This window comes from Sinocyclocheilus grahami, unplaced genomic scaffold (assembly GCF_001515645.1).
Source record: "Sinocyclocheilus grahami isolate Dianchi unplaced genomic scaffold, SAMN03320097.WGS_v1.1 scaffold76.1, whole genome shotgun sequence".
Classification (NCBI taxonomy): domain Eukaryota; kingdom Metazoa; phylum Chordata; class Actinopteri; order Cypriniformes; family Cyprinidae; genus Sinocyclocheilus; species Sinocyclocheilus grahami.
This window is the reverse complement of record NW_015505255.1, coordinates 158793-170313: the sequence shown is the minus strand read 5'-3', so window position 1 is coordinate 170313 and position 11521 is coordinate 158793. Positions and strand designations below refer to the sequence as shown.

Sequence of the window (11521 nt, the reverse complement as noted above, 5' to 3'; positions counted from 1 at the left end):
GCGTGAGAAAAAAAAAAAAAAAAAAAAAATTTGTAACATTTTAGGATATTACTGGCAGGAAATGAAGCAGTACACATGCAGGAAAAAAATAGAATAGTTAATCCTAAATTCTAACATTCCTAAAGGCTAACATTCTTTATAACAATTAAAAATGTTTTTAGTAATTGAAAAAGCAGAAATTAAATAAGATCAAAAACCTAACTTCAATTATTGGAAATGTTGCGACTAAGGCTGGCCACACACCAGACGATTTTCAAATCTTAACCGATTTTCAAACCATGGGATACCACAGACACGAAGACAGTTTCAATTTTCAGTTTCAACGATTTTTAGCCATGGGCCATGTTTTTTCTTAGTACTCAGCTGTTTGCTAACATGCTAAGCCACAAAAGCAAACATGTTTGATGTTTATGATTTGAGTTTGGGGACGCTCTGACTCGATTGGTAATTACACCACACGATCGAGGATTTTTTGGACAGAATTCGTTTGCGACAAGCCTTGAATCTGGCCACACCCCCTGATCGTTCGGGGGAGCAAATCGACCTTAAAATCTTTTAAAAAAAAATCTATTGTGCAGCCAGCCTAACTGAAACAAGATGAAGCACTAAAATTGCTTTAAAAAAAGTACCAAAAGCCCAAAAATATCAACAACCTAAGCTATATAAAAACTAAGGGTAATTCCGAATATTAATAAATGCGGTTACACTTTATTGGAGCAAATCGACCTTAAAATCTTTTAAAAAAAAATCTATTGTGCAGCCAGCCTAACTGAAACAAGATGAAGCACTAAAATTGCTTTAAAAAAAGTACCAAAAGCCCAAAAATATCAACAACCTAAGCTATATAAAAACTAAGGGTAATTCCGAATATTAATAAATGCGGTTACACTTTATTTTAAGGTGTCCTTGTTACAGTGTAATTACACATTTAAGTACTGAGTAATATTAATTAACTACATGTACTTACTATATGGCTGAGGTTAGGATTAGGGTGTAATTATGCATAATTAAGTGTTATTATTTAATTATTTATGCATTTAGCAGACGCTTTTATCCAAAGTGACTTACAGTGCATTCAGGCTATACATTTTTTACCAGTATGTGTGTTCCCTGGGAATTGAACCCACGACCTGTTGCGCTGCTGACGCAATGCTCTACCACTGAGCCACAGGAACATTATATAATTGTTATAATGTTCTAATTCTAATAGTACATAGTTCTATTAGAGATCTAGTTCTAGTTATAATAGTAAGTACATTTAATATGTGTAACAAGGACACCTTAAAATAAAGTGTTACCATAAATGCTTTAATAGTAATTTAATGATACTGAAATACCCCTGTTGTAAGGAATCTTCGACCCTTCACCATAGCTCTCAAATGAGACTGATTTTTCATTGATATTCATTGGACATTTGGTCATAAAACCCAAAAAGCAACAGAATTTGATGAAGTGATTGATGCCCAACCTGACACGATGGTTCTAAAGGTGCCATATTTGATTGAAAAAAACAAAACAAAAACAACCCCTCCCATGTGAGACACCATGAGGGCGAGTAAACAAGAATTTTTGCTTTTAGAGCAAACTACTAAAATCTGTATACCAACCTGGTGGACAGACCATCTGCGCAGGTTTCATGGGCTGCGCCGACACAATAGCAGGATCTAGAGGCGGCCCCTCAAACTCTAGCATAGAGTCCTGCGTTACATTACAGAGGAGTTAGAAAAGACCACTGCAACCCTTGGAAGTGTTATGAATGATAAATTCTGCAGTTTACCTGCATGAAGTTGAAGGTACCCTGCATTTGAGCCATGAGATCTTGGACTGCCTGCTTTCGGACCACGGGATCTGTTGCAGGGGGAGGGAGGACGGCGTTCAGTGTGTGTGGTTCTGAGCTGACCAGAGCCGGGCTCATGGCTGCAGGTGGCTGCTGCGGTTGCTGGAGGGCACTAACTGCCTAAAAAAGCAATGATCACAGTGTAAACACCATTTGGTCAAAGGTTGCTAACAATTCTGGTGCTTTCTTTGACAAATCAGGTCTACTATACCGGAGAACTTGTGTTCCACTCTGCTCCTTGTTCTTTGTCACTGCTGCTGTAGGTGGTTTCTGGAATGAACTGTCTGTTTACAAACTATAAGGAAAAAGACGTGCAGGTCATTAAGTAAATATGACTGCAGTTGTGTAGTTTGGAGAATGTTTTCTTGCCTTCCAAAAAAACAGGATTTACATAAAGCATGCACATAGTAGTAGTATATATTTATTTAATGCCATGTCAGCATCTTAGGCTATTTTCATGGCAAAAACAATAATAAAAAAAAAAAACAAGTATAACAAATACAATAAAAACCAGCAAACAAACAAGTTATATAACACAAGATTTTATTTAATTTTTTAAGCATGCACATAAAACAGGGCTTCAACGATTTTTAGCCATGGGCCATGTTTTTTCTTAGTACTCAGCTGTTTGCTAACATGCTAAGCCACAAAAGCAAACATGTTTGATGTTTATGATTTGAGTTTGGGGACGCTCTGACTCGATTGGGAGCAGTTTAATAATCGTAATTACACCACACGATCGAGGATTTTTTGGACAGAATTCGTTTGCGACAAGCCTTGAATCTGGCCACACCCCCTGATCGTTCGGGGGAGCAAATCGACCTTAAAATCTTTTAAAAAAAAATCTATTGTGCAGCCAGCCTAACTGAAACAAGATGAAGCACTAAAATTGCTTTAAAAAAAGTACCAAAAGCCCAAAAATATCAACAACCTAAGCTATATAAAAACTAAGGGTAATTCCGAATATTAATAAATGCGGTTACACTTTATTTTAAGGTGTCCTTGTTACAGTGTAATTACACATTTAAGTACTGAGTAATATTAATTAACTACATGTACTTACTATATGGCTGAGGTTAGGATTAGGGTGTAATTATGCATAATTAAGTGTTATTATTTAATTATTTATGCATTTAGCAGACGCTTTTATCCAAAGTGACTTACAGTGCATTCAGGCTATACATTTTTTACCAGTATGTGTGTTCCCTGGGAATTGAACCCACGACCTGTTGCGCTGCTGACGCAATGCTCTACCACTGAGCCACAGGAACATTATATAATTGTTATAATGTTCTAATTCTAATAGTACATAGTTCTATTAGAGATCTAGTTCTAGTTATAATAGTAAGTACATTTAATATGTGTAACAAGGACACCTTAAAATAAAGTGTTACCATAAATGCTTTAATAGTAATTTAATGATACTGAAATACCCCTGTTGTAAGGAATCTTCGACCCTTCACCATAGCTCTCAAATGAGACTGATTTTTCATTGATATTCATTGGACATTTGGTCATAAAACCCAAAAAGCAACAGAATTTGATGAAGTGATTGATGCCCAACCTGACACGATGGTTCTAAAGGTGCCATATTTGATTGAAAAAAACAAAACAAAAACAACCCCTCCCATGTGAGACACCATGAGGGCGAGTAAACAAGAATTTTTGCTTTTAGAGCAAACTACTGAAATCTGTATACCAACCTGGTGGACAGACCATCTGCGCAGGTTTCATGGGCTGCGCCGACACAATAGCAGGATCTAGAGGCGGCCCCTCAAACTCTAGCATAGAGTCCTGCGTTACATTACAGAGGAGTTAGAAAAGACCACTGCAACCCTTGGAAGTGTTATGAATGATAAATTCTGCAGTTTACCTGCATGAAGTTGAAGGTACCCTGCATTTGAGCCATGAGATCTTGGACTGCCTGCTTTCGGACCACGGGATCTGTTGCAGGGGGAGGGAGGACGGCGTTCAGTGTGTGTGGTTCTGAGCTGACCAGAGCCGGGCTCATGGCTGCAGGTGGCTGCTGCGGTTGCTGGAGGGCACTAACTGCCTAAAAAAGCAATGATCACAGTGTAAACACCATTTGGTCAAAGGTTGCTAACAATTCTGGTGCTTTCTTTGACAAATCAGGTCTACTATACCGGAGAACTTGTGTTCCACTCTGCTCCTTGTTCTTTGTCACTGCTGCTGTAGGTGGTTTCTGGAATGAACTGTCTGTTTACAAACTATAAGGAAAAAGACGTGCAGGTCATTAAGTAAATATGACTGCAGTTGTGTAGTTTGGAGAATGTTTTCTTGCCTTCCAAAAAAACAGGATTTACATAAAGCATGCACATAGTAGTAGTATATATTTATTTAATGCCATGTCAGCATCTTAGGCTATTTTCATGGCAAAAACAATAATAAAAAAAAAAAACAAGTATAACAAATACAATAAAAACCAGCAAACAAACAAGTTATATAACACAAGATTTTATTTAATTTTTTAAGCATGCACATAAAACAGGGCTTTTCACACTGCGCTTAACATCGGTCTAAACTCCATTTTTAAACCCCAGGTAGAGGAATGTTTCACACTTGTAATTCAGAAGCGGGTTAGCACTGCTTTTTACCTATGGTTATGAAACCCAGCTCGCGAGCAGGGTTAGCATAGCTTTTGCCAAACTTGTGTTGGAATGTTTCAGCTAGATGCTTAGCAGCAGACACTAGCATTCTCAGCTCTGTCAAAATGAAAGTCCCATGCACTGTCAAAATAAAAGTTTGATGAATCGGCCCAAACTTGTGGCAGTAAAAAAATGCAGTGTAAAAAAAAATGCAGCAAGATAACAGTTCTTCACAAGTCCTGAAAAGTGAAGCTGCAGGCTCTTTGATCGCCCCCTGGTGGCTGGCTGCAGTACAGGTCATAAACCCCACCCTCTCCATGTAAACGAATGGGACTTCAGTCAAAATAAAAAAATTAATTATGCTTCCAATACAATTTTCCGAAAGATGGTTTTGGTCATTTAAGGTAGTTGTTATCACGCTGATATATGTTAAATTGTTCGTTTCTGTGATAAGTTTGATTTTAGCAAGTAATTTGATGCTATAAAAACGGGGCGTGTCGTTAAGGTTGATTGGGTCTGCGGGAGTTTGATATCGCGGCTCCACCTCAAGACACTACTCACGACTCTGGCTCCAAACGAATCTCTACAGCACAGACTCTGGCTCCAAATGACATCATTTACTCAAGATGGCAGCGGCCATACTGAGATGCTTTGTCTGCACTTTTCTATAGGGGAAGGAATAGGAGACGCGTCGTCCATCTTTTTTTTTACAGTCTACAATTTTCCGAAAGATGGTTTTGGTCATTTAAGGTAGTTGTTATCACGCTGATATATGTTAAATTGTTCGTTTCTGTGATAAGTTTGATTTTAGCAAGTAATTTGATGCTATAAAAACGAGGCGTGTCGTTAAGGTTGATTGGGTCTGCGGGAGTTTGATATCGCGGCTCCACCTCACGACACTACTCACGACTCTGGCTCCAAACAAATCTCTACAGCACAGACTCTGGCTCCAAATGACATCATTTACTCAAGATGGCAGCGGCCATACTGAGATGCTTTGTCTGCACTTTTCTATAGGGGAAGGAATAGGAGACGCGTCGTCCATCTTTTTTTTTACAGTCTATGAAGATAACCCAGGATTCCGTTCACCTGGGGTTTAGAACGACCCAGGATTAACTACTTCAAGTGTGAAAAGCCCTAAAGTGTGGTAATATCAATTCACACCTCTGTTGCTTCAACCTCAATAGTTTCTGTGTATTCTTGAGCGTTTCCCTCTGTGAAAAGACAAGAACAGCGATATGAGCTGGCAGCTGTGCGAGGAAGTATTTCTTTGCTCTGAAATTTGATGGCTTTGTTTTTACCTGGCTCAGCGGGGCGTTCCTCGCTCTCTGAAGACTCCGCTGCTGCGGCCTCCGTCTCCTCTTCACACACTCCATTCTGATGGGTTTGAGCACGATCAAAGTACCCACTTAGCAGCATCTTGTCCAAGCTTTCCTTAAGGGCTTTGTCTGTTCAAAACACAAAAAACAGGTTAACATAAGAAGTCAAAGTTTAGCAAGGCCCAGTTAGTCTGCTGGCAGATGTAAACTACATCATTTGGACTCAAGGCATTTTTCTTCACTGCAGGTAACTTCAATTTAGCCCACGAAAGCTACAACAATATCAGCAAACAAGGTCTCATAGGCTGAGTCCGCAAAATTTGATACTATCATGATTCCCACCCTCTCTGTAGGACTACGCAGGCAGGCCCTGTCCATCATTAAATCCTCCAGCAGAGAGGCTTTGTGCTGACCACTGGCTGCCTGCCCAGCTGCTGACATGGGTCACAAGTCAGCACGAAGCATTGCTGACCCTCATGGGGCTGAGACAGAGCACAGCTTGCAAAAGCCATGGCAAGTGCCACCATTCATAGAGAGGCCAGGCGAGGGATGGCCCGGCCCCATTGGTATTCAGACTCACTGGAGAGCAAATATTGGTTTGATTATACAGTCGGCATTGCTCAAAACCATTCTGACAATTATAAATGCAATTTAAAAAAATTAATCTGATAACAATGACGACAAGCAGTGACTCGAACAAACAAAAGAATCTTACAAACTGGTTCTTTTTAAAGGGGTCATATGATACGATTTCAATTTTTCCTTTCTCTTTGGAGTGTTACAAACTCTTGGTGCATTAAGATCTGTAAAGTTGCAAAGACTAAAGTCTCAAATCCAAAGAGATATTCTTTATAAAAGTTAAAGAGTCAGTCACGCCTACCTAAAACGGCTCGTTCTAACACGCCCCCACATATCTACCTCACTATGTGGGAAGATTTGCATAACACCGCCCAAATGTTCATGCAAAGAAAGGAGGCGTAACTTTTATTCTCGCTGTAGTATTGTTGTTGCCGCCTCCATCTCGTGAAGGCGCTCTCTGTGTTTCGTTGTGAAATACTTCGTTTGGCCTTCCAAAAGAGGACGATATCTGCTTCGTCATGCCTGGATCTGATCCGTGCTGGTTGCTGAGGAAATACAACAACTTTGCGCTGTGGATCACCGGATCGGCTTTCACCGTGGACGAAGCAGAGTCCAGTCCGGGGTCGTCACACGTGGTTGCCGCAAGCCCTCCGGACGCTCCTTCGTCGAATCCGCCAGCCGCGCCGTTCTCAAGCCCGCCGCCTCTGCTCACTCTAGCCCTCTGGGCGTTGCTCACTCTAGGCCACCGTGTGTGACGCTGTGTTTCGTTGTGAAAGCGAAACTACTTTGTTTGGCCTTCCAAAAATGGACACGACTAGAAAACAGTGGTTAAGTTGTATGTACAACACTGTTCCAGAACACTTCAACCCAAATATTTAGATGTGTGCAGCACATTTTATGGAGGACCGTTTCCTGATCCTGGGAGAGTAGACTACAATGCCGGCTGTTCTGACTCACAGACTGTAAGTAAGTTTTTTATATTTAAAGATTTTTTATATTTAATATTTTTTATATTTAAAGCGAGTTTTTTGGGCAGTGTAGAGTAGCACTTGTTATTTGTAATTTCTCCGATCACAAATGCAGACATGGTTTTATGTTTACGCGGCACGATGTAACAACGCATAAGAAGACAGTATAAGTCATTATAATCCGTAATTATGTCCCCACTGGATGCAACGAATGCCTCGTTTATAATGGGTTTTCATGTTTTTGAATCATCGCTCCGGCCTGACAGGGCATCATCACAGCATGGTAGGTGCGTAACATTTCCGTAACACGCTTGAGGTATTCGGCCAATCATAACGCACTGGATAGCTGGCCAAATCACAGCACACCTTGCTTTTCAGAACGATGAGCTTTGTAAAAATCGACATGTTTCAGAAAGGCGGGGCATAAAGGAGAAACAATAATGTACAGTATGTGGAAAACAATGTGTTTTTTGAACCTTAAACCACAAACATTACACCAAATACACAAAATAATGTTATTTTTTGCAACATCATATGACCCCTTTAACTTTCATGAAACAACCTCAAACTCACTCTTGCGTTACCAAGAATCAGATTCACTCAAGCTATGAATAGTTCAAGAGGCCAAGTTCACAACCGACTCCCTCACAAAATTTTGAAACATTTCTGGATTATGTTCAAAATAAAGCAGAGACCTTTAATGTCATGTAAGTCCCACAAGCCTAAAATGTACATCACTTAATTGACAATGTTAAAAATGTACATGACTCAAGTGACAGTTTAAAAATTTTTTACAATAGAGCTTTGTTTAATAATAATAATGGTATACTTTAATAAATAAATAGCACTCTTAAAAAAAAAAGAATCCACATAAAAATTATTTTTATTTATTCATTCCTATATGTATATATATAAACCATTACAGTTTAAAAAGTAAATATTTCGGGTCCAATTGTAAGGCTAAATTGACTGTAAAGTCGGGGGGAAAAAAACATTGCTTACATGTGGTTCCAGCCACAGCTTTATCCCTTCCTTCCAAAAGCTCCCACAAATGCATGGATGCGTCCTCAAACTGCTCAGCCAACCTGGAATCAAAAGGCATTTTGATAAAGATATTAAAACATGCTAAATCTCCAAACTCAAATTAACTGTACAGGATAAATGAACCGTCCTCACCTTACACTAGAGTCCCGCTCAGGCCCAATTAGCTTATAGAACTCATCCAGGCCTGTTAGCTCTGACTCTGTGAGTACGGGGGTATCCCCACTGGACTGAGTCAAGTCTTGCCTCACGCTTTCCTCCCCCAACTGCTCCAGCAGGTATTGCACCTCCAGCACTGCTTTCAGTCGCTTGCGCTCCACTTCCTCCCTCTTCAGCTGCTCCCGTCGTGCCGCCTTTTTCACTGTTTTCTGGATCTACAAGAAAACAATCAAAACATTTTTAATATAAACTCGGCAAAACAAACTGAGGCAAGGTGCTGTCCTACAGCATTATCACTTTGTGAGGACAGAAATATTGCATTGCATTATCGGTTTTAGGCTAGATAGTAGGAGTAAAACTGAATGTAGATGCTGAGATGAAACTAAGGCTGGGCGCCAAGTACAAAACAGGGTCATGTCAGGTAAACTTCAATCACAAACACACACATACCTCCACATTTAAAGCCAGGAAGTTCTTCTGCAACTCACGGGCAAAGTCCAAGTTGTGAACCACCTCCGGAGCTTTAGATAAAGCCTCCTACACATATGAAACAAAGAAGCATATGTATTTAATACATAAAGGAACAGAGCTGATATATGTGAGCACAAAGGACTAGAATTGAATACAGTATACTGCACATACCAGCTGATCCTGGTTGAGACGTTCTCCTTTGTTCTTCCTTGTCTGGTAGTCATCCAGCTTGCTCTTAATAGAGAGTTTTCTCATGTTAATGGTGAGTAGAAGAATGCAGATTAAAATGTAAATTCCACATAATTCATCAGATGAATTGACAATTTATACCACTGAGCAGTCCATTTTCACACTATATTTCTGGTTGAGACTCATAGTAAACCAAGACACACCAGCATGTACCATTTTTTAGAAGCAATCATTAAACTTCACTAAAATAAAATAACAGAAACCCAATGCTTTAAGAATACAGTCTTAAAGTACAAAACAAAAATAAATAAATCCATGTTCTAATTTTAACTGCATTACTGACATGTATAACGCGACACCATCTAAAAAATATTAGGAAAAAAACCCCCGAAGATGATAGATATCCAAGTGAAATAGGATATTTAATGTTGAGAAAAAAAATTGTATGAGATGGGACTAGATCTTATCCATCGTTAACTGATTTGGTCATACAAAGTGGCCATTTCATGCTATAAATGGAGCCAGTTACTTTAGTTGATTGTGGTGATCAACTGACCTACAATAACCACTTTTATAAAGGCGTTTCAACAGACACAAATGACACTCAATGTCCATTAAATCAATCCTTATTTGCGGTTATCACCAAAATATTCATTGATTTGATGCTAATCTGCCTTATATTACTGGATCAAGTACTGGCAAGATTTTTAGTGAAGCTTTGGTGAAATATAAAAACAAAACTTTTCTTCAGAATTACATGTACTGATAAACAGTGCACAATATTCCCAGGACTGGTGTATTAAGTAAGTAAATAGGGTCAAGCTTGATTGATTTCACATTAACAATGACTTACCTTTTTCTTTTCCATGTTGCGGACCTTCTTGTCAATTACACCAAGTACTTGCTTGAGGGCTTCAGATGGCGCAGCGGCCAAATCCGGACTGGAGGAGTGAACAGCATTGTCGCCAGTGGTCACTGATGGCATCTGTAAAGATAAAGCCAAAGAATATTTGTTATTTTGCTCAGATGACAAAAACAATTACAAAAAGAATAATTACCTACATAATGCATGACAAACAATCACGTTTAATCGAAGATATTTTCAATGATATACTATATGCATAGGTCAAAAACAATCAGATTTAGTTTTTCTATAACTAGTCAAAATCTAAACTTACTTTTACGGTCCAGAGAGCAAACAAAGGTCTATCAGTTATCCCAAATGAAGACTCAGAAACCCCCATCTGTCTGGGATGAACCTCAACTTTCCCAATCCATCAATTCTGATATAATCGAATTGCCACTCATCCACAATAGATCAGAAAGAGAACGACATTTCTGCAGCACACTTAGTGTAATTCGGCGTAATCTTAAAAGGCTAATTAATAAAGTCTACCTAGCAGACTCAAATCTTTCTTCTTGGCCGGATGGTCAGACTGCTGGCCAGCTTGAGCTCTATTAGCTGCACGTATTAACACACAACAGAAGAACTGAGCAATCAGCCATCACATAACACACAGACACAGACGTAAACACAAAAGCGCTGTTAGAGAATCATACTTCACTCGCGCGCTATTAGATTCTCGAAGTTAGCGAACTGTGAGCGTTAGCCGCTAGCTTCAGCTGGTCATCGCTTTCAGGGATGCAGAACACTGATCATTCTTATGATGGTAGCGTCTTACCTTTACTTTCAAAGTTTTGAAAGATATATTTGTATGATGCAGTTGGATTTCAGTGTTTTAGATGTTATTTTCTGTAAGTACACCAGACGCTCCCCAGCAACTCCAGCTGCTTCGCGAGTTTCGTCTTAACAATGCAGAAGCGCTGAAGGACCCTTATAGGTGTATGTGTTTGTGCCTGAACTCATCGCCAAAAGCAGGTACAATTTAGAAACAGATTTATAAATAAGTTGACTTTTGTTCAAATATTATATATATATATGTAAATATGCAATATATATGACGGAGTATCTATTTAAAAATGTCTAAAAACCAATAAATATCTGACAAAGTAGGCCTATATATATATATATATATACAAACTTGTGTGTGTGTGTGTGTGTGTGTGTGTATGTGTATGTATGTATACTATACTATATGTATACTTTGTCAGATATTTATTGGGTTTTATTACATGTTGAGTGTGTGTTTATTGGGTTTTTTTACATGTTGAGTGTGTGTGTGTGTCATATTGTTGCCAAGTTTGAATTCAGCTTCGTTAGCTAACTTTATTCGCAAATTCCATTGGTAGCCTAACGCACCCTATACTATACTATATGTATACTTTGTCAGATATTTATTGGGTTTTATTACATGTTGAGTGTGTGTTTATTGGGTTTTTTTACATGTTGAG

At 39.0% G+C, this 11521-nt stretch overlaps 1 protein-coding gene across 1 annotated transcript in view; it reads right to left on the bottom strand.

Annotated features, from left to right (window-relative positions):
- The window catches only part of caprin1a (cell cycle associated protein 1a), a 15287-nt gene extending 4456 nt beyond the window's left edge, over positions 1-10831 (bottom strand). The window contains exons 1-11 of the mRNA XM_016273121.1: positions 10348-10831; positions 10023-10154; positions 9152-9214; positions 8960-9046; positions 8486-8724; positions 8312-8394; positions 5745-5891; positions 5608-5657; positions 3982-4065; positions 3711-3890; positions 3541-3631 (exon numbers count right to left, since the gene is read on the bottom strand). Coding sequence (XP_016128607.1) covers positions 3541-3631; positions 3711-3890; positions 3982-4065; positions 5608-5657; positions 5745-5891; positions 8312-8394; positions 8486-8724; positions 8960-9046; positions 9152-9214; positions 10023-10154; positions 10348-10413 — 1222 coding nt within the window. The 5' untranslated portion in view covers positions 10414-10831. The remainder of the gene's footprint in view (positions 1-3540; positions 3632-3710; positions 3891-3981; positions 4066-5607; positions 5658-5744; positions 5892-8311; positions 8395-8485; positions 8725-8959; positions 9047-9151; positions 9215-10022; positions 10155-10347) is intronic.
- Positions 10832-11521: the final 690 nt, after the last annotated feature.